Source organism: Rhinolophus hipposideros, assembly GCF_964194185.1.
Source record: "Rhinolophus hipposideros genome assembly, chromosome: 6".
Lineage (NCBI taxonomy): Eukaryota > Metazoa > Chordata > Mammalia > Chiroptera > Rhinolophidae > Rhinolophus > Rhinolophus hipposideros.
Genome location: NC_138052.1, coordinates 58,696,487 through 58,718,064, shown reverse-complemented (window position 1 = coordinate 58,718,064; position 21,578 = coordinate 58,696,487). Strand labels below are relative to the sequence as shown.

Here is a 21,578-nt window from a genome sequence, read left to right as displayed (position 1 = left end):
TAAACGGTATCATAGTGTACAGTAAATAACAGATAAATTTAAGATAAAGACTATTTACTGAAAATGTGTTTTCTATTTATCTGGAATTTCAGTATATCACAAATAGTGAATTATGATTAAAAGAACTATATATACTCTCTAGCACATAAACAAGAAACTACCTACATATCACCTTTACCCAAACAGAATCATACTATGCAGACTTTCCATGTTATTTAAAAAGTTAGTTTCTTATGATTTATATTTGGCCAAAACTTTTTAATTGAATATTTTCTTTAATCTCTAACACAATGAACTGTTTCATTGCCTTATTTGATAGTAAAAACAACACTACTTCCTAGATGCACATCTTTAGAGGCACTGAATTAATGGGAAAAATCATGTGTGTGTATGTATGTGGTCTATGTGCATGTGAAAACGTGTGTGTGTATAATGTGAAATATGTACCATATACTGAGGAAAGTAATTTAGATAAGAAGTATTGCTTCTTTTGTGCATATCTTATTAACTATTTCTTTTAATACCTTAGAATTTACATTTCCAAATGCTACTTATAGGAAATTAAAATACACAGGTCCTATGATTCTCTATAACATAAACTTGTACTTGTATAAATTTTCATTTATTACTACTTAGAATAAAAATATCTAGTTGATATAATTGAATAGCAGTTATATTTTATTTTAATAGTTCTATATAGGATTCCATATACACTTAAATTTTATATTGATTTTTTTTCCAATTTGATATCCCAAACAATATTTTGATGTATTAATATCCCCTAAACTATTTTGTACAAAATCAATTTGATATAAAATAGCTTGTCCATAGAAGGACAAGCTATTTAGAAGGACACTCTTTAGACGGACACTCTAAATGGGGTCTTCTTTTCATACCATGGCCCTGGCCTGAATTGTAAGTTCTAAATTGTAACAGTATAACCACTTTCTGTTAGAAGTAGGTCAAAGTATAACAGTTGTGAACATCTAATAGCCCAGTTATAGTTCTTTCACAGTGAAGCTAATTTTGACCTGCCTCTGAAATGTAAAGGGTCTTCCTAACCCCTTTCTTATATTCTTAAATTAATTTCAAAAGAATGTTCTCCAAATTTGCAATTAAAAAAGTAATTTCCTCTGGTGGCCGGATGGTTTAGTTGGTTAGAGCGCGAGCTCTGAACAACAGGGTTGCTGGTTCGATTCCCACATGGGCCAGTGAACTGAGCCCTCCACAACTAGATTAAAGGACAATTACTTGGAGCTGATGGGCCCTGGAGAAACACACCGACCCCAATATTCCCAATAAAACTTATAATATATAAAAAAAGTAATTTCCTCTTAAAACTCCATTTATAACAACGGTCATAAGATGGTGCTTTGGTCAGTTATTCAATCAAATGCTTTGAATTTCACCAAGAAATAGAATAACTTTCAAGTAAGATAGCTTAAATACAATAATGTGAAATGTATTTTTTTACAAATTAAAATTATAGTATTTTTTTTTTAATTGATGTGCATCAAACACATGTTTGCATAACATTCAAATTCAATTTACTGTTTAAAATCCACAGAAAGCCATGAAAATGTGAGTCTTATTTTGGGTACATAAATAAATAAATTTGTGGCCTTTATTTCTGTGTTTTTTTTCCATTTTTTATCATTAGATTTTCAGAAAAGTTAACATTTCATTGCACACTCACCATACAGTTTCTTTTCTTAGCTCAGCCAGCTTATGTAGGCGTTGGAGTGCCTTTTCCTGTTTTCTTTCATCTTTCCTGGATTTAGATGCTACATTTCGAGCAAATTCCCTTTGTTTCAGTTCTTTGAGTCTCTATTAAAAAATATGGAAATTATTAATAGTATTTGGGTCTACAGCAGTGTTAAAGTTACTAAATTGTGAGAATTTTCTAATACATCATCTTTGACCTCATCTAAGGAAAATACATTTGTGACAATCGATTTAGAAAAAAAAAATATTTTTTTGCCTTTTTGACTTGCAAAAATGCTAAAGCATATTGTTACATTACATTAAAAGATATACCCATGCCTTAGGTAAATTGGAATTGAAAACTTTCATTTCTGCTTATTTATTGTTGCCTGCCAAGTTTCTCCACCTAACTCAGATAAAGTATTGGAGTTTTATAAGCCCCTAATTTTCAAATAAACAAAATTAGCTTGTGTATTTCAGTTATATATAATAAATTTTATAATTTATTAATGTGCTCTATGTTAGACATAAACTGGTCCTTTCCTTATTTTCTAAGAAGTGTAAACATTTCATGTTAATTTATAGGCAAATGACCTATATTAATGTGATTTTAACTCTCCCTCTTCCCCCAACCACCTGCAAATATCAGGCACATTACCCAAATAAAATAATTCAAGATCTAGGAAGAAAATTAATACTGTTTTTATGGAAATTCTTTTTACAATGAGTATTTTTTTTCATTTTAATAAAAAAGGGGCTCATTTGGGGGGCTTGAAGGCTAGAAAAAAGAGCATGTCAACTTGAATAGAATTGATAGCCATGTTTGTGACATGATTTAAGAGACACCAAAGTGATCCCATGCCTATATAGTGAAATATTTTCACTATAGCATTTCACAGAGACAGTGTATAGTTGTCAAAAATGATGAAAGTACTATGTTTTCTCATGAAGGATCATATCCTTATGCAATTGTCATGTTACAGTCTAAGAGTAAGACTCAAAGAAAATAAATCATACACTAATCACATTTTTATGAAGCAAAGCCTTAATAAATGCCTTATACATATACACTGACGTATGCTGGGGCTTAGAACAATGCCTGTTTATAAAATGACTGCTTAGTAAATATTTGTTGATTTATGTGTGAATCACTAGATCCCTCAAATTAGGAATTTTCCTACCCCCCAAAAAAATATAGTGATGCTAAAGAAATAAATTAGCCTCCTGGTGATCCTGGATTCTATCTGCTTAATTTCACCTGCATAGTATTATAGCTTAAGCTTCAAATAAAATCTAATATTTTAATTGATGGGATTAATATAAGGTGTGTATAATTATTTTTAAAGTTATTTTAAAATAATTTAGAATAGTTATTTTAAAAAATTACAAAGATATTTTGAAATTGCTCATTTGCATTGACATATTTGTGAAGAAGGGATTTATTCAGAGTTGAATTTAGATTAAAGACAAAGTCATAAATATCTAAATTGTACAAGTATTTCATAGAAAGTTAAACTCTGATATCATTACTTTGACATAACTATTAAAAGTAGCTACAATTTTGTAATCTACATTAAATTGATTATAAAAAAAGATTTAAAATTAGAGTATAAGAGGGAAAGAAAGTTTTACTCTAAATTTTAGGTATTCATAGTCTTGGTTGTCGCTCTTTCCTAAATCTTTGCAGTAATAATACTCATTCAAGAAACAATTAGTAACAGCCAATTTACTAAGTGGCTGAGATTTTAAACAAAAAGTTAAGGAAAACGTTTTTACCTTTATTTAGTGCATGTCTGCATGTTTGTGACTATATGTGTAGGCAAGTATGTGAGTGTACGTTTATGTGCATTTTGCAGATTAGGGAGAGGACAGACACAGGAAGAGGTGACAGAACTCACTGGTTGAGGTATTGTTATTGTGCCATATAGGAGATGGACTGGGTGACCCATAAAATCCCAAGGAAGGCTACCTGGGAAAAATGACATCCGATCTGGGTCTTGAAGAATATAAAGGAGCATGAAGAATCAAGGTTGAATTTGAGCATTGGAGGATATTTCAGCAAAAATAAACAGTCTTGTATAAATATGGAATTTGGAGCATGTACATTCTAAAAAAATAATTGCATGTAAAGAAGTATGGTGGAACAGAATGTAGGTGTGGAAGTGAAGAGAACTGATGAATTATAGAGTCCAACCAAATCATGGGATACCTGTCTATCATATGAAATGTGACTGGAGGAAACATTGAAGGACTTTAAATAATTCAATGCCACTATAGAATTTTCACTCTGCAAAATTATTTTGGCATCACTATACATGAAATTTTGCCACTGAACAAGATTAAAGACATAGAGACCCATAAGTAGGATATTACAATGATCCTGATAAGAAACATGAAAAGCCTTTTTTTTTTTTTTTTAGGTAATTTCAGTGGGGAGAAAAAGCAGAATTGGTGACTTATTTGATGTGAACAATTGGGTGAGCTAAAGGATATGCATAATCTTTACTGAAAAATACTACCTGCCATTGTGAAAAAGAAACATTCAATCATGAGATTGTTTGGGTGCTAGGAGAAGGATAGCAGGAAATCTGAAAGACAATAGAAGCTAAATCCTCTAAATTAAATATGTAGATCAAAGTGCAGAGCAAAATGAAGCAAGATGAAAGTTGTAATACCAAGGAAAAAACTAATGCTTAAAGATTTTTTTTTTACATTCTTAATTATAAATAGTGATACTTTAACAAATTGAGATAATTTATTTCCTACTAGGTCTTTTGAGATACTGGAGATAATAAACAGGAAAGACAGACTTGACTATTTTAATAAAATATTTAGTATAAAAGTTAATTTCTAGTTATTTATCTATCTATCTACCATCTATCAGCTATCTATATATAAATTCTATTATATATATATATATATATATATATATATATATATATATATATAGTATGATACAATGCTACTAACAAAATCAAAGCTTCTTTTCTAAAGCAAGTATATAAAAATGCCAATACTTTCACTATTTACTGTTTGAGATTGACCACTATGATTTAAATTAATCCATTTCCATAGTAATTAAATATGTAGGAGTCTGTCAGTTATCAAATGCCAGTGCTGTTGTGTTATCTGTGATATAATTGAGTGATTAACATGGCTGGAATCAGCCCCTAAATGCTGATACGGAGACCTATGTATATTTAGAATGTAAATGTTGTTTTGGTTTTGTAGGGGTTGTCAAGAAGCACCACACTATATACAAGTGTTCCTATTGATCTCAATCTCTCCCTCTCTGTACAGATAATTCTCTTATCTCAGTGACAGACTTTCTGATATCAAGGTAAATGGGCTTGCCTAATATTTAGGGACTATTCAGTTGCAGACCTTATAGACCTGGCCAAATAGTTTGGTTAGTTTCAGGCTAGAATCGATCAGTCTTTATATCTTTTCTTGTATTTTTTTGAAGCAAAATAAAGTCCTACATCATATTTTATATCTAGTATAGTGATTTTGAAAAGTAAATAATAGAAACCAAGTAAATTCTCTTGAGAATGCCAAATGGAAAGAAAACTTCCACACAAATACATATACAAGATACCTCTGAGGCTAACAGAAATATCCATGTTATTTCAAAAGCTTCCTCAACAATTTACTGAGAATCACTCAAAAGAAATTCCAAGTGATAAATGTCAAGGCAGGAATGCCAGTCAGCAAGAGTTAGAAAATTAGAATGTTAAAAGAAATTTGTGGAACAATGTGGTCTCATTACTGTATTACCAAACAAATTATAATATACACTGCCACATAATTTAATACATGATTAGGAAATACGCAGTTAGAGAATGGACAAACATAAAGAATTAACATTCTTTGGTTATGATGCCATCTCAGAGGGCCTACCTTACTTTCCCTCTGATTTACTTCTATTAGTCTATAGAGAACCAAAATGTCACAAGGACAACACAAGCCCTTAATCCTCAAATATGGTTTCAGAAAACTCCTAGTATTGGATTGTAGGGAAGGTTATGATGATCCTGGCCCCAGGTTATACTGGCAAAGGTTTAATCAATGTGGCAAAGGAGGGATGGAGAGAGAGATTTAGCTAACTTATTAGTTTGTGCTTAAACATTTAGCTAAATTACATTGTTTTACAATTGCAAACCAAACTTTCAAGAACGTCGCTATATTTTGTACATCTAATTACATCCAAAGATAGGTTCCTACAAGCAGAATTACTGGAACAAAAGGTATACATGTACATTTTTCAAAGTTTTCCAAAATGCTATTCATACCTTTACAACATGTGTGCACGCCTACCAACAGTATATGAGAGTAGATCTCCTGCCCAATGTTCGGTAGCATCACTGTTAATATGTTTAATTAATAATCAATAAGTGATGTATCATTAATGTTTTGCCTATAATTCATATGTTTCCTAGGAAAGCTGGAATATTTTACATACATATTAGCCATTTGTATTTCATTATTTAGAATTGATATCATTCCTTAAAATTTGTTGAGCAATATTATATACATTACTTTGAAAATAAACATCTGGGTAAACAAGGCTAGCATTATTATCCATATTAGAGAAGACAAAACTGAAGCTAAGCAAATTTTAGAGACTCGTCCAGAGCCATATGCAAGTGGTGAAACCAGACTGGATCCTTATTCATGGGTCAGCGACATGGACTTCCACTCACCAAGGACAACCTGGTCATAGCCACGGCTGAGTACCCAGTTGGACAACAATGGAAAACAACACTGAGCCTCCAGTATGGCACCATTCCCAGGGGTGATCAGCCAGTTACCTGGAGATAGTTGATTACATTGGACAGATTCCTTCATGAAAAGGGCAGTGTTTTGTCTTCATGGAATAGCAGTTGACTTTGGATATGGTCTTGCTTTCCCTTCCTAAAATGCTTCTGCCAAAACTGCATTCCATGGATTTACAGAATATCTTATCCACCATCATGATATTCTACACAGCTCTGCTTCTGATCAAGGAACTCACTTCACAGCAAATAAAGTATGGCAAAAGGTGCATGCTTATGGAATTCTCTGGTATTACTATGTTCCCTAAAATTCTGAAGTAACTGATTTGATAGAACAGTGGAATGGCCTTCTGAAGATTCAGTTACAGCTTCAGTTAGGTGGCAATACCTAGCAGGCCTCGAGCAAGATTCTCTAGGAGGTTGTATTTGCTCTGAATCAGTGTCCAATATATAGTTCTATTTCTCTGATAACCAGGATTGAAAGGTTCAAAAATCAAGGGGTGGAAATGGAGGTGGCACCACTCACTATTACCCACTAGTGATCCACTAGCAAACTTTTTGCTTCCTGTACCCACACCTTATGTTTTCTTTGTCTTAGAGTTCTTACTTCCAACTGGAACAATAATTCCACCAGGAGACACATCAATGGTTCCAATGAACTGGCAGTTAAATCTGCTACTTTTCTGATTTGGGCTCCTTATGCCACTGAGTCAACAGGTAAAAAAGGGAGTTACTGTGCTGGATGAGATGAATGATTCTGAGTACGAAGGGGAAAATGGACTGCTCTTCCACAATAGAGGTAAGAAAGATTATGTCTGGAATACAGGAGATCTCTTTTGTGTTTCTTAGAATTACCAAGTCCTATGACTATAGTTAATGGAAGACTACGACAACCTACATCAGGAAGTACTACTAATGGCCTAGACCCTTCAGGAATGAAGGTTTATGTCACCCCACCAGGGAAAGGTTATGTCACCTCACCACAATCAGCTGCTGTGAGGATTTCTGAGGGAAAAAGAAATGGGTAGTGGAACAAGGCAGTTAGTTAGAAATACCAACTATGACCGTGGGACTAGTTACAGAAATGAGGATTTTAATTGTCAGTGGTATTTCTACCACAGTTTATTATGTATAAATATATGAATAAAATTATATATACATGTAAAACGTTTATTTTTTATCTTAACATAAGATGCATTACATAATAGTATTTACATATTAACTTTACAGCACAGTATTTAAGTTATAGGATATTAAGGATAAAAGTTAACATCACCTATAGACTTTGTAACCTCTTGGGGGAATGAGTGCATCTTTGCTTTTAAACGGGATAGATGTAACATGCTAGGCAGTATATGGATCATTATTGACTTTATTTGAAGATTAAGTATGGTTAAAGAAATGTTTATAAGTGCCAACTTGACAAGAAATGGAGGTTAATTGTATGTGTCAACCTGGCTATGCCACAGTAACCAGATATTTAGTCAAACACTTGTCCAAATGTCACAGTAAAGAAATTTTTTGTAAGATATTAACATCTAAATCAGATGATCAATCAGATTTATTTAAGTCCTAGTAAAACAGATTATTTTCCATAATGTGGGTGGGCCTCATTCAATCAGTTGAAGGCCTTAGGAGTTAAGACTAAAGTCCCACAGGAAGAATTATACTTCGACAGTCTTGGGAATTTGTATGTAATGCATCAGTTATTTCCTGGGTTTCTAGCTTGGTGGCCTGCCCTAGCGACTTTGGACCTGTCAGCTCCCACAATTGTGTGAGCCAATTCCTTAAAATCAGTCAATTAATCAATCTCTCTCTCTCTCTCTCTCTCTCTCTCTCTCTCTCTCTCTCTCTCTCTCTATTTGTTGTTTCTCTGGAGAACCCTGATTAATACAGGTTTTGCCAGACAATAGGTAGTTTAGTTGTGATGCTTTTGGTGAACACTGCAAATTGCCTTCACATTATCAATTACAACTTCTAGTTCATTAATAGAATTCCAATTTTGGGGGGGAAGAATAGTTACTCAATTAAGCAATAGAAATCCTAGACTCCTTATAAATAAAAGTAGGTATGTGACACAGTCCTCACTGACTGAATTATAGAATTATAAGCAGATGTCTCTGAGGAAGATATCCCTCAGAAAAAAAAAAAAAAAGAAATGTCTCATTAGAAGAAAAATTCCTTTTCTGTTTTTATTTTTATTTTTATTTAACCATGTCCGTGATGTTCACTTCCTACCCATGTGTAATTGTGAGTCTTAGATAGACAGCAACCATCTTTCAATTGCAAGGCTATCAGCTTGGCAGACAAGGCCTAGATGATAAGCTAGCAAAAAAAAAAAAAAAAAAAAAGGAACTCCCGTTCCCTAATAGAATCATTGAATTACTGCATCATCCTAGGACTGATTACCTATGTCATTTGGGGTGGAGAAAAAAAGAAGCCAGCTTTGAGATTTCTCTTATTTGCAGTTGAATGTAATCTTAATTTAATAACCCACTTAATAGATATGTGACAGGATAATATACTTCATATTCTTAGATCTCTGTCTCCTGAGATGAAGATTCTGATGATATCTAAAGTTAAAGTTCCTTCTAGTTTTTACATTCTAAGATCAATGTTTGCATGCCATCTTTCAAGATGGATTTAGTTGGTATTAAATAAATGTTTAGAAAAATAGGCATTGCCTTGTTAAGTTTTTTCTCTACTACAAGTAAATTCATTACTGTTTTAAATTGCTCCAAAACTTCTGTTCCTCATTTTGTATTTCAAAGTAAGTTAATATATTATCCACTATTACTGTTTCTACAGGTTTAAAATTTCCTTTCAATTCCCAAGAGTTGCTTCTATCAAGGACTATTTTCAATGGCTTTTGAAAAATCGAAGTATGCTTTCTATCTTGCATAGAAGTAATATCCTCAAAGAATTACAACTCAATCACCATCTCTATTTCCTGAATCAATTTAGCTTTCTTGGAAGACAGTATGCAGTGAATTCTATTAGAATGTTAGCAAATGTATTTCTTTAGAGAAGGTTAAGATATTCAAGTGAATGGTATCACACTTCAAAGTATAATTTCCTTCTAGTCATTATTTAATCAATGACATTATGCTGAGTGAACTTGTGGAAGACTCTTTTTAAAATTTCTTTTCCCATTACTATCATGAATGTGTACCATTTGGACTTTTCTCATGGCAGTTTTAAAAGCATCTAATCTCTTAATGGCATATCAGATCTGAACAGTATCTTTCCCCAAGGCCTCTCATTCTTTAGATTCCATTAACTCAAGTTTCTCTTTGTGGACCAAAAATTTATTCTAGTTCTAATATAAAAGTCTTTGCAATCTGTGTATGCTATGTCTAAAACTGATTTTCTGACCATTCACTTCATTTTCTTAAGTGCTGAATCAGAAGTGTCCCATGCATTGTAAGTGTTCATGAATGCCTGTCAATTGAATTGGCACAGGATGATAGTGATTAACTTTCTTATACAATAGAAGACTTTGAAAATTTGCTAACAAAAATCTCAGTAAGATCTTTGGTAGTACAGGGAAAGCAGTGGAAACTGAAGTATAAGAAATATTGATGCTTGTATTTTTAAAAAATACATGAACAACTTGAGTGGCCAGAAATTGAAGAACAGTTAAGAATTATGGTTCAGTTTTATAAAGAAATACTATGTAGCTACTACCAATGATGCTAAAAGTTATAAAATGTTAGAAATACTGTTGTATTATAATACTATTAAAATAATAGGCTAATAATTTTATAACATAATCAACTGTATCTGCATCTATAGAAATAAATGTCACACAATACATCTGTAGATTACCATATGTACCTGCATCTATAAAAAAAGCCAGAAAATACACAAAATGTTAACATTTCTTTTTGTAATGTAAACTGTAGAACTGTACTTTTATTTTCTACTATATGGTATTTTACCTTTTTTTCTTACTAGTATGTTTACTTTGATATTTTTTAAAATTTAAATTTGAAATACAAAAATGAGATACATTTTAAAACTGTAGTAAAATTACCATCATGTGGATTGTCCAATCATATGTTCATATCTATCACCTAAGAAATAACTGGATTTACCAAAAATATTTCTAAGTTTTCTGAATATGCACAAGTAAATCAATATGCCCAATAAAAAGAACAAAATCAATTCTGGTGAATTTTAATGTACGTGATTTTTAACATGACATATTTGTGAGCTAGTTAATATTTTTATCATCTCTATTGTATAAGTGTAGTGGGAAAATAATATATAGGGACTGTAGTAGTAGTAGTCTGTGGGAAATACATTATATTATATAGTTATATTCTTTTATTCTTTATTCTTCTGTGAAGAATATTTTTATATATGTAGTTACAAATGATTTGTCAGTTACTATATAATAAATTGTGAGTAAAGGGTTAGAAAACATTTTCTCCTTCTCTGTGGAGGAATTTAACCTCTGTGTAACTTTATAGTTCTGTTTCTTAGACATGTAATAAAGGTGGATTATCAATCGTGTTATTAGGCAATTTTGCTTCTGGTTGAAAATAACTTCTGTTTGACAAATTGCATTTGGACTGGGAAGAATGTGAAGGATTTATTAATACTTTGTGGAAAGCCATAGCTAGTGACTTTCTCTTGGTGGAAACTAGGTTTGTCCCTTGTCAGGACCATGGAAGCTATGTCCATGGAAACTTTTTCAAGAATTATTAGTTTCTATATGTGAGATGGGGCTTCTAAGACATAGTGGCTTCCCCAACCTCTTATGTGATTTCTCTCCTCTCTCTGTAACTAAACTGTAACTTGGAATGCCAAAGGCAAGAGCCCCCAAACTGCTGTGGAGATGTGAGGACTCTTGCTGAAGAGGAAACATATGATGTTAGATGCTGGCCTGTATCCTCCTAAGTAAATCTATTGTTGAATAATCATTCAAAAATGTGTGTGTGGCAGGACAGACCACAGAAATGCAAATCAAAATCACAATTAGATACTATTTCACACTTACTAGGATGGCTAAAAAGAAAAAAGAAAAAAAAAAGGAAAGTAGCATATTGGTAAGGACGTAAAGAAATTGGAACTCATGTTAATTGCTGTTGGCAATATAAAGTGGTACAGCTGCTATTGAAATCAATTTTTCAGATATTCACAAATAAAATGTATAATTACTCTGTGACCTAGCAATTCCATTCCTAGGTAAATTAGCCAAAAGGTGGAAAAGCTCAAATGTCCATCAATGATAAACAGACAAACTGTGGTGTATCTATACAATAGAATATTATTCAGCCATAAAAAGGAATGCAGAGCATGGATGCACTTCAAAAAACACTATGTTAAGTGAAAGAAGCCAGACATGAAAGGTCACATTTTGTATGATTCCATTTATGTGAAATAGCCACAACTGCTAAATACACAGAGATAGAAAGCAGAGCTGTCTGGAGTTAAGGATAGGAAGAAATGGGGAGTGATTGTTAAAAGGGCGTGGGGGTTTATCTTTGAGTGACAAAAAGGTTTTGAACTAGACAGAGATAATGTTGTACAACACTATGAATGCACTGACTGCCACTAAATTGTTCACTTTATCATGGTAAATTTTGTTATGTGAATTTCACCTAAAAAACAAAATATGCATTGATGTTCCCATATTTTCTAATATAATAACCATTTTATTCAAGTATTTATTTTAATTAGTTAAGACAAAATGAGTTTGCTTTAAGACCATCAAGCAAAATTGCCAGTTGGCAAAGTCTAGAAATAAAAGGGGGAAAGAATAAGACCAAGGAAAAAAGAACTCTTTTTTGGCTAAATCATTGATTTAGTTGAATGTGATCTATTTAGAATCATTGGCATTAAAACTATTACAGTTTAGTTTTTAATAAATAAGTATTGTAGATTGCAGAGGACTTCTTTAGACTTGAACCATTGCAAGTATCATACAGACTCTTGGCATAATCCAATCTAGAAAAAACATCAGGCTAAATTATATAGTTCTGTAATCTCTTTGAGAAAGACAGGCCTATCGCCAGTGTAATTTACTATACTCGAAGTTGAAACAATATCTAGAGCTTTCTTAAAGATTTTGAGAAGACTCCTGGAACTCCAGAAATAGTTAAGGGACTTCATTTACTACGATTTTTTTTCTTAAGAAAATGTGGGATCTCTCCAGGAGGCTGGATTTTTAGTTTTAGTTGAGAACATTATTGTCACAAATAAAACTGGAACTGAAGGTATATCAGGAAATTGTCCAATTTCTATTGTGATATGTTTTTAACATTAGTTTCTCCTATAGATTTATGTCACCAGTATTAAATATATAGGAAGGCAGTATTTATAATGAAAAAAATTATGAGTTTGGGAATATTTCACGGAATGGCATTTGGCCCCACAATTTGCTGCTGTGTGACCCTTAGTGATCCTTTCCCCATTTGTATACTGGAAAAAAAAAAACACCTATGTATAATCACATATCTTTTCTACCACTCAATAAGTATCAGTTTCTTTCTCCTCCTTTTTATAAGCCTAAATTTAAATGGTAGAATTCTGTATATTGTATATAGATCTCATTTGAGATTGAGTTCACTGATCAAAGGCTGCTTTATCTTATAAACCTAGATAAACTTTTTTTTCAAAAATACTAATCAAGTGGCATAATTGTTTTAAAAAATAAATATCAGAAACATTTTGAAATAAACCAGTTTAATGTGTGAGTAAATGTCTTTATTGATATATGTGATGACATTTTATTTGTGTAACATACAAATATCAAGTGCATTTCTGAAGGTCAAAGATATTTTATAATGCACTTTACATCTTATGTTTTAGAAAATCAACACCATATTTCATTCGTGTTAATCTGTCAATTTTATTCATATATTTCTTTTGCAGCAATGGTCCTTACTTGTATGTTTTAAGAAGTTAAAAATAAATCTACCAAAAAATGCATGTAATAAATCTTTTCTTTTGCCTATTTTTATATAAATGATTATAAATAAGTGAAAAGAATAGCTAGTTATAAAATAATTAATTTGTCTTCCTTATTTATCTCTAGCAGTTTTGCTACATTTTTTTAATGAAAACACCTGGGATTGAGCCAGTATTACTTTATTGTTACTTTCTGTTGAAAAAAGACTTGTCCCTGATTATACAGTACAATTGTCCACAGATGAGTTATTAAAAAGGTCTAATTAAAAATAGTAAGTTTATAACAATCAATTTAAGAGTTTGAGCAGTTTCCAAAGGAACTATAGTATAAAAATTCCAAATTATTATGAGTATGAAAAAAAGTAGTGGAGACATTTCACCTCTAAAAACTGATATTAGTTGTAAACTTGCTTAAAGTCACAGAACAAAGGCTAGGATTTTTTTCCTTTATTTTTATGACTCCAGTACTAACCTGACCTTTTATTATATCTATTTAAAAATAATTTACATTAAACAGAGTGGCAAGCCGTAGTCTGAACACAATTTTGTGTCATTATGGAAACACTGTAAAATGCTATTTGTTTACTTGAAGTATATATTGTACTAGGTAAACCGAATACTTTCAATAAAGTAAGTTTTCTATACTGTTTCATTTTTTAAATATAATATGTAGAACTGTTTAGTTGTTGTGGTTTTAATGAAAAGTTGTCTTTCTAAATCTGATAATCTTAATACAAGATAAAACATGACACAGCTATCCTGTAGTTCTAACCATTGGTATCTGTGGCAGATAGAATGATGATTTTCCTAAAATGTTCATGTCCCAATCCCCAGAACCTGCAAATATGTCACTTGCATGGCAAAGGGACTTTGCAGATGTAATTAATGTAAAGACCTTGAAAGGGGGATAATTTCCTGGATTATCCAGATGTGTGAGATGTAATCATAAGCATCTTTATAAAATGAAAGAGTGAAGAGCAAGCAGGAGAGTCAGAGTCAGAGAAGTGATGTGAGGACAGAAGCAAGGAGAGAGCGATTTAAAGATGCTAGCTAGCCTGCTGCTGCTGCTGTTGCTGCCAGCTTTGAAGATACAACAAAGGGTTATGACCCAAAGAATGAACGTAGCTTCTTAAAGCTGAAAAAAGTAAGGAAACAGATTCCACCCTAAAGCCCCCACTAGAGCCCTGCTGACACTTTAATTTTAGGACTTCTGACATGCAGAACTGTAAGATCATTTGTGTTGTTTTAACCCAATAAATTTGTAGTAATTTCTTAGAGCACCAGTAGGAAACTAATACCGTACCAAAGATATAATCATTGCCTAGCAGAAACTTACCATAACAGGAGAGTACAAGATGTTCTGAGGAAAGATTAGGTTGAAGTTACAAAATTGATCAAGAGGCTAAAATTCATTAACAGCTATCTGTATGACTTTATAAATCATATTATAAAGTCCTTGTGTCCTCATCTATTAAATATGAACCAAATTTTTTGGAATTTTTTGAAAACCAAAACAAAACAATAAACATGATAGTGCTTCTCAAACTAAAAAAAATGTTGTATAATTATATGACATGACTATTGCTTTTTTTATTGTTTAGACAATGAAACCTTTAATAATTTGAACATGCAGCCTAAACCTCTGTCAGTCTTCCTTTATTTTAGATTCCAAGATATGATATTTTTTATTAAAATCTTTCCTCCATTTGAAGGAGTATGTTTACCTTGTGTGTCCCTGTCGTGTCACAATTTAATTCAACCATACGATTTGTTTATTTCCAATTTATAAGACACTATTGAAGTTATTATGGAAGCAAAGAGATGGATAAAGGAATATCTCTTAATCTCAGAAACATCAAATTTGGCAGAATAAAATATATCATATATGGAATACAAAGTGACAGTTTTTCAGAAGAGGGAGGTATCATGTTTCCCACAAGGAAATTATGAAGAATTGTAAATAAGCTTTGGGTAATTGTCAAAAACAAAACAACAATGAAAAAAAAAATCCCTTAAGATATACAATAAAGGTTATCAAAGGTAGTTTTCAAGTCAGAAAAAAATGATGGGAGGATGTAGAAGGAATGTTTAGAGTTTAACATGACAAATGTAGAATGGTGAGATAATTCACGAGTTATCCATTTCTGCCTAAAACATTACCACAAACTAAATGGTTTAAAGTGACACACATTTATTAGGCAAGGGTCCTGATGTCAAAAGTCAAGCACAGAGTGGCTGTGTCCTCTGCTCAGGGTAGACAAAGCTGAAATCAGAGTGTCAGACTGAATTTACATCTAGAAACTCTAGGGAAAAATCTGCTCCCAAATGAACTCTTATTTAAAGGGGCAGAATTCAATCCTTTGTGGCTGTAGGACTGAGATACCGGTTTCCTTGTTGGCCGTCAGCCAGAGACCTCTCTTAGCTACTACAGGATGCTGGCTTTCTTCTGATGTAGCTCCCACCATCTTCACAGATAGCAACTGAGAATTTCTCATGTGTCAAATCTCCCTCATTTTGTAAAATTCTGACTTCTTCTTAGACAAGCCAGAGAAAACTGTTTTTAAAGAGCTTAAGGGATTAGTTCAAGCCTAATGAGATAATCTTAAAGTAAACTAATTTGGGATCTTAATTGCATTTGCAAAATCAGTTCATAGTGGAACCATAATTAAGTAACTGGGAGAAAATGTGTATACAGGGGCCTTGAATCTTGTGGGCCATATTAGAATTCTATCTACCACAGGAATAAAGCAAAGATGATATTGAATAGGAAATAGATTTCCCTTAAGGATCAGAAAGTATAAATATTCTGCTAAAACACTTGGATTTTATTCTATAATCACACAAAATTGGAGTAACAACCCTCTCATATATTATTATAAGAAACTTTTAGTAGAAAATCAATTTCAAATGAGTTGAAAATGTCTGATGCAGCAAATAATATCCTTCCTTTTCTTTCCAGTGATTCAATAAATGACAAAATATAATTAAGAAAAATAAAAAAATAATGAACTGTTCTTTAAACCAAGAAAATGAGACATAAGTGGACCCAAATATTTGAATATATCTGGATTATGGAAAGTCAATAAGATTGGAAAGTCAATAAGAAATACAGATAAGGAACACTGGCAGCTCAAAACACTGAAATAAGTGTGGTGATTCTAAAGGGAAATCCAGAGACTCTGCAATGCGGATTGACAAATATAACAATAATGAGTAGCCTTGATGTGATTATCAGACTAGTTTTAAAACTGGACTCTGACCAGCTAGACAAATGGATCTTTTTCAGCAAAACAAAAACAAAACCCTCTTACTTAAGCAGTGAACGAGAGGCCCATGTCTTCTACCTAAATATTCAGCATAAAATCACCCCTGGTAGAAACATGCACCCCTACAACTACTGTATCAATAACGCAAAGTCCAGAGTCTGCACTCCAGTTCAAGGAAAAGATACACTGGAAACATATCTAGATTCAGTTCTCTGTACTGATCATCCTGGTCCTTCCCGAGAAAAAAATAACATCACTTATAAATGAGAATGAAAGTGAGATATTTAGTAATACGAAATGATAGGGAACAAAAGAAAATGCTACAAATCAAATATCTGAGGGAAAATTACTTGAATCCTGAATTCTATACATAGGCAAGTGTTAAAAGAAAGAAAATATTGTTAACATACCAGAGCAAAAAATTGTTATCTGATTATCATATATTATATATCAATATTACCTTATCTTAGCATAAACCACAGTAAAATAAAAAGAAATAGATAGGAAAGGACAACATGAAACATAGAATTAGTGCCAGTTGAGTATTATCAAAATGAATCAAAGAAAGTTTACAAGAAGTTAAAAGAAAGTCCTTTGAAACTTGAAGGCAGGGGTAGTCTTTTTCAAGTAGCAGGATTTAGTAACAAGATTGCATTCTCTTCTTTATGTATTTAGTTATTAATTTGGTTCTGTGAAAAACACTTAATCATAACAACATGTAAACTGGTGTTGGGCATACAATGATTCAACATAAAAACAGTACATTGAAGATTTAATTACAGCTGTTGAACAGAATAAATTTAATGGTATTCTGTTAACATTTCAAATTGTCTAACTTATAAAAGTATGAACTAAGGGAAAGCTAAAATGCAGGCCTACTAAGTTCTTCGTCTTTTAATTTTATATCAGTGGATCAATATATAATGTCTAATGTTGATGAAGCAAGAAATAAAAAAGAAAACACAATTAAAGTTATAAAGGAAACTGCTAAGTTACCCATAGATAATAGTTATTTAATAAAAATCAGAAGTAGCTGGGGAATAAAAGTGGGAGTCAAAAATATTAAATTCTTCATCTTTCAATTTGGGACATCAGTGTTAAGTATAAAATTAACAAATCTATAATAATATATGTTAAATACTTAATAAATTAATACTTAATATAATTAATTATAATGTTAATAAACATAACTTAAAATTGGCTAAATTTGGTTACCTCTTGCATCTGAGAATGCAGTGGACATATAAGAATAATATTATATATATATACACACACACACACACATATATATATATATATATGTGTGTGTGTGTGTGTGTTTTGGACTATTCTTTATGTTGTAAGTATTTGTGCATATCTACCGTGTTTCCCCACAAATAAGACTTAACCAGACAATCAGCTCTAATGCATCTTTTGGAGCAAAAATTAATATAAGACCCGGTCTTATTTTACTATAAGACCTGGTCTTATGTAATGTACTATACTATACTATACTATACTATACTATACTATAATATAATATAATACAATGCTGGGTCTTATATTAATTTTTGCTCCAAAAGGCACATTAGAGCTGATTTCCGGCTAGGTCTTATTTTCGGGGAAACAGGATATTAACAGCTTTAAAACATGTTTTACATTAAAAAAAACACAAAAACTCAAATATACAAATGGTCAGGAGCAAACATTCAAAATATAATAAAAGTAAACTGGAAGATATTATATGGACGTAATTTAATTATCCCTGTATAGTACTAACTGTCTTTTTTACCTTCAACTACAAAATGGCTCTCGTTTAAAATCTGGTAAAGGTAGATGGAGTTCCATTTCTAAGTTTCAAACAATACTAAAGAACTAACACCAGAAACCAGCACTCCATCAGCCCTCGCTTATAAATAGTGCCAAGACTAAGTTATCACTCAATTATGATTATTAATAATAGATTAATAAGAAACCCATACTTAATTGTATCATCCTTCCGAGAGACACTTATACATGATTAAAAGATCTGAACTCCTTTAAAAATATGTACATACATATGTATGTACAATATGTACATACATATGTATGTACATATATATATGTATATATATATATATATATATATATATATATATATGTAAAGAAATAATTAAAACTGTCATTGATGTATGGTGTTTTGTCTAGGCGACAAAATATGGCTAAAAGGCAGTTTTTTAGAATAAAAGAACACAGGTGACTCAGGCAAATATCCTAACAAACATGCTAATAACAGACCATTTGACAAACAATTCATAATATTTACTAGTAGCAGAGTTCTTGAACACAGAATGCTTTCAGCAGGATATATCTGATAATCTAGTGTGGTAAACAAAGCAGAAATCTGTTGATCTATGGGTATGACTCTCTGTCAGGTAAACTCAAAATGTCAGGTAAGCTCTGTCACTATCCTAGTACAATATGAAGATGTTTCATGACCTGAATGACCTCTGATGTGTAAGTGATATGAATCACACATATTACTTAGACCTAATATATAATCTGCAACATAGATAGATCTGATATGGACATTGAGGACTTGGGGAGTTGTGTGTGTGGCCTCAGACCTCTGTCTGCTTTTCCATGAGTACTTGTATTCCTGAAATGTTTAGTAATGATGTATACTAGGTAAGACCATAAACACCCCAAAATTTGCAGAAAGTATGAAAATTAATAAGATGTTGTAAGTGACATTGCACAATGTCCCTATGCTTTTAATAAACTATAGTATTCCAGTATTTTAATAATATGTGTTCATGGTAGTAATGACTCAATGCATTTGTATTTTACCACAATGCGTATTTCTAACCTAACTTTATTACATTCCTAAGGAATAGAGAATTCCATCTTCAAAAGAAGAGATTAACATCCACATAGACTAAAGTGCACAGCAAAACAAATTCATTTTATGAAGAGGATGCTTATTAAGGACTTGAACAGAAGATAGACTGACTTTTAGATTTACTTGCTTTTTCATAATGAGATTACTAAACACTTTAAAACTGGACACAGAAGAAAATCAAGGTATAAGTAAACTCCCATGGTGTTTCTTGTTAGAATTGAAAATTCAAGCACATTGCCTTCCCCTAGTTCAGGATTGTTTTAATTCAATTATTTGCGAGCCTTCTAGAAAAAATTACTCACAGTATAAAAACTGTGCTTTTAGACTAGTATTGAATGAGAACACAGTCAGTAAAATTCCTTTTGAATTAATTTATCTTGCTGTTTATTACTGTTTCTGTTTTAATGAGCACCTAGTGGCATAATTTTTTTTGTGTGTGTGATCTCTTTGCTTTTATTTAAATAATTCAGTATTCATATGAATGGTTCACCAAGATGTTCAAACTTTGCAGACCTCTGCAAATAATTTAATAGTGTTTTCAGCTCATCATCACTACCAGGTATCAAACAGAGTATCTGGAAAAATTGCTTAACTTTAATTGCAATCATGTTTCTGTTTAGTTTGATGTTATGTTTAAAATTCTTCACACTAAGAATCTACAAAAGGAAATGGGAAAATCATTTCCATAGTGAAAGAAAGTTTGTCTGAATAGGAAGATAGCTAAATCCAATTATATATTTACAAGACAACCTTTTATTTTAAAAGCCAGGTAAGTGGTACTCTGATACATGAGAGAAGAAAAAAAATTCAATTCTTAATGCCAGATTATTAATGTTAGAAGAAACTTTGTTTGTTTGCTTGTTATACTCACCATACTGTACATTACATCCCCATGGCTTATTTACTTTATAACTGGAAGAAATTTTTGAGATACATATTGAAAAACTATGTAATTGTTCTTTAAATGATCCTTGGAACAAATCTTAATTTCTTATTGTTTTCCTAATTAATTAGCTGAATAAAATGTTTGAACATGTCATTTGACATTTTATGATGGTCATTTTACATTTTGAAGGAAGTTAAGGTAACATATATCTGTATGCATATACACATATATGTACATATGTTAATTTATGTGTGACTTTTCCCAAATAAAATTTTTGTAATTTTGTTTGCTGTATTTCTTTGTTTTGCTCTATAAAAACATTATGGGCATGACAAGTTAAATAAACATTGTGTGATATTTTCTTTAAAACATTTTGTCTTGACACTTTTTGACACAATGCTTTATTTTTTCTTTATCTTTCCCCTATTGTGAAATCACATTTGGATTGCAACATTGATGATAACATTTCCCTTGGACTCAAGAGCTAAAAAGCTTCTTCAGCTTACAGGAATACTAGGGGTACAAAAGTTGAGGCTGACATCTAGCATATCTTCTTTTTATCAGACTCGTACCTGAGCTTTTGGCACACATCTTTGTTGATATAAGACAACCCAGTCACTTATTTTTACATTTAAAAAGTATACTGATCTGCTGAGAAAAGCAGTTTTTAATATTGTGTAGAAGATTTGGTTAGCAGATTTTGTGACGTGAATTATGCTTCTTGGAAAATAGCATGCTAACAATTCTGACTTTACCTTTGGTTGCCTTGGGAAATATCAATAAAGAGGTGTCAACTGTTTCCCCATTAAATATCACTGTTTATCCTACAAATAAAAGCAGCTGTCCATGACAGAGTACGTAGGCAGCATTTTCCAAATTGCTACAAATACACTGAGGTAAAATTTGTGCTGGAGTAAGAATGAGTTACTGTACCATATCATCTCAAAGTATCCAACAGAGTGAAATCTGTATGAAGAAAATGATTTTGGGATTAATATATTTATTTTGATAGATTTTTGAACCAAATATATTTTGTATGTATTATAGTGCCTATTGGGTGCAATGTATTTAGTTAGGCATGCCACTGAATAAGAAGCAACACAAAAAAACAAGACCAAAAATATTCACACAAACATGATTTTTTGTGTGTGTACCTTTAGTATACACTG

The 21,578-nt window shown here is 31.8% G+C and overlaps 1 protein-coding gene across 1 annotated transcript in view; it reads right to left on the bottom strand.

Annotated features, from left to right (window-relative positions):
• Nucleotides 1-21,578, bottom strand: part of ZNF804A (zinc finger protein 804A) — a 268,428-nt gene that overhangs the window by 5,040 nt on the left and 241,810 nt on the right. Inside the window, exon 3 of the mRNA XM_081051688.1 lies at nt 1,697-1,827. Coding sequence (XP_080907814.1) covers nt 1,697-1,827 — 131 coding nt within the window. The remainder of the gene's footprint in view (nt 1-1,696; nt 1,828-21,578) is intronic.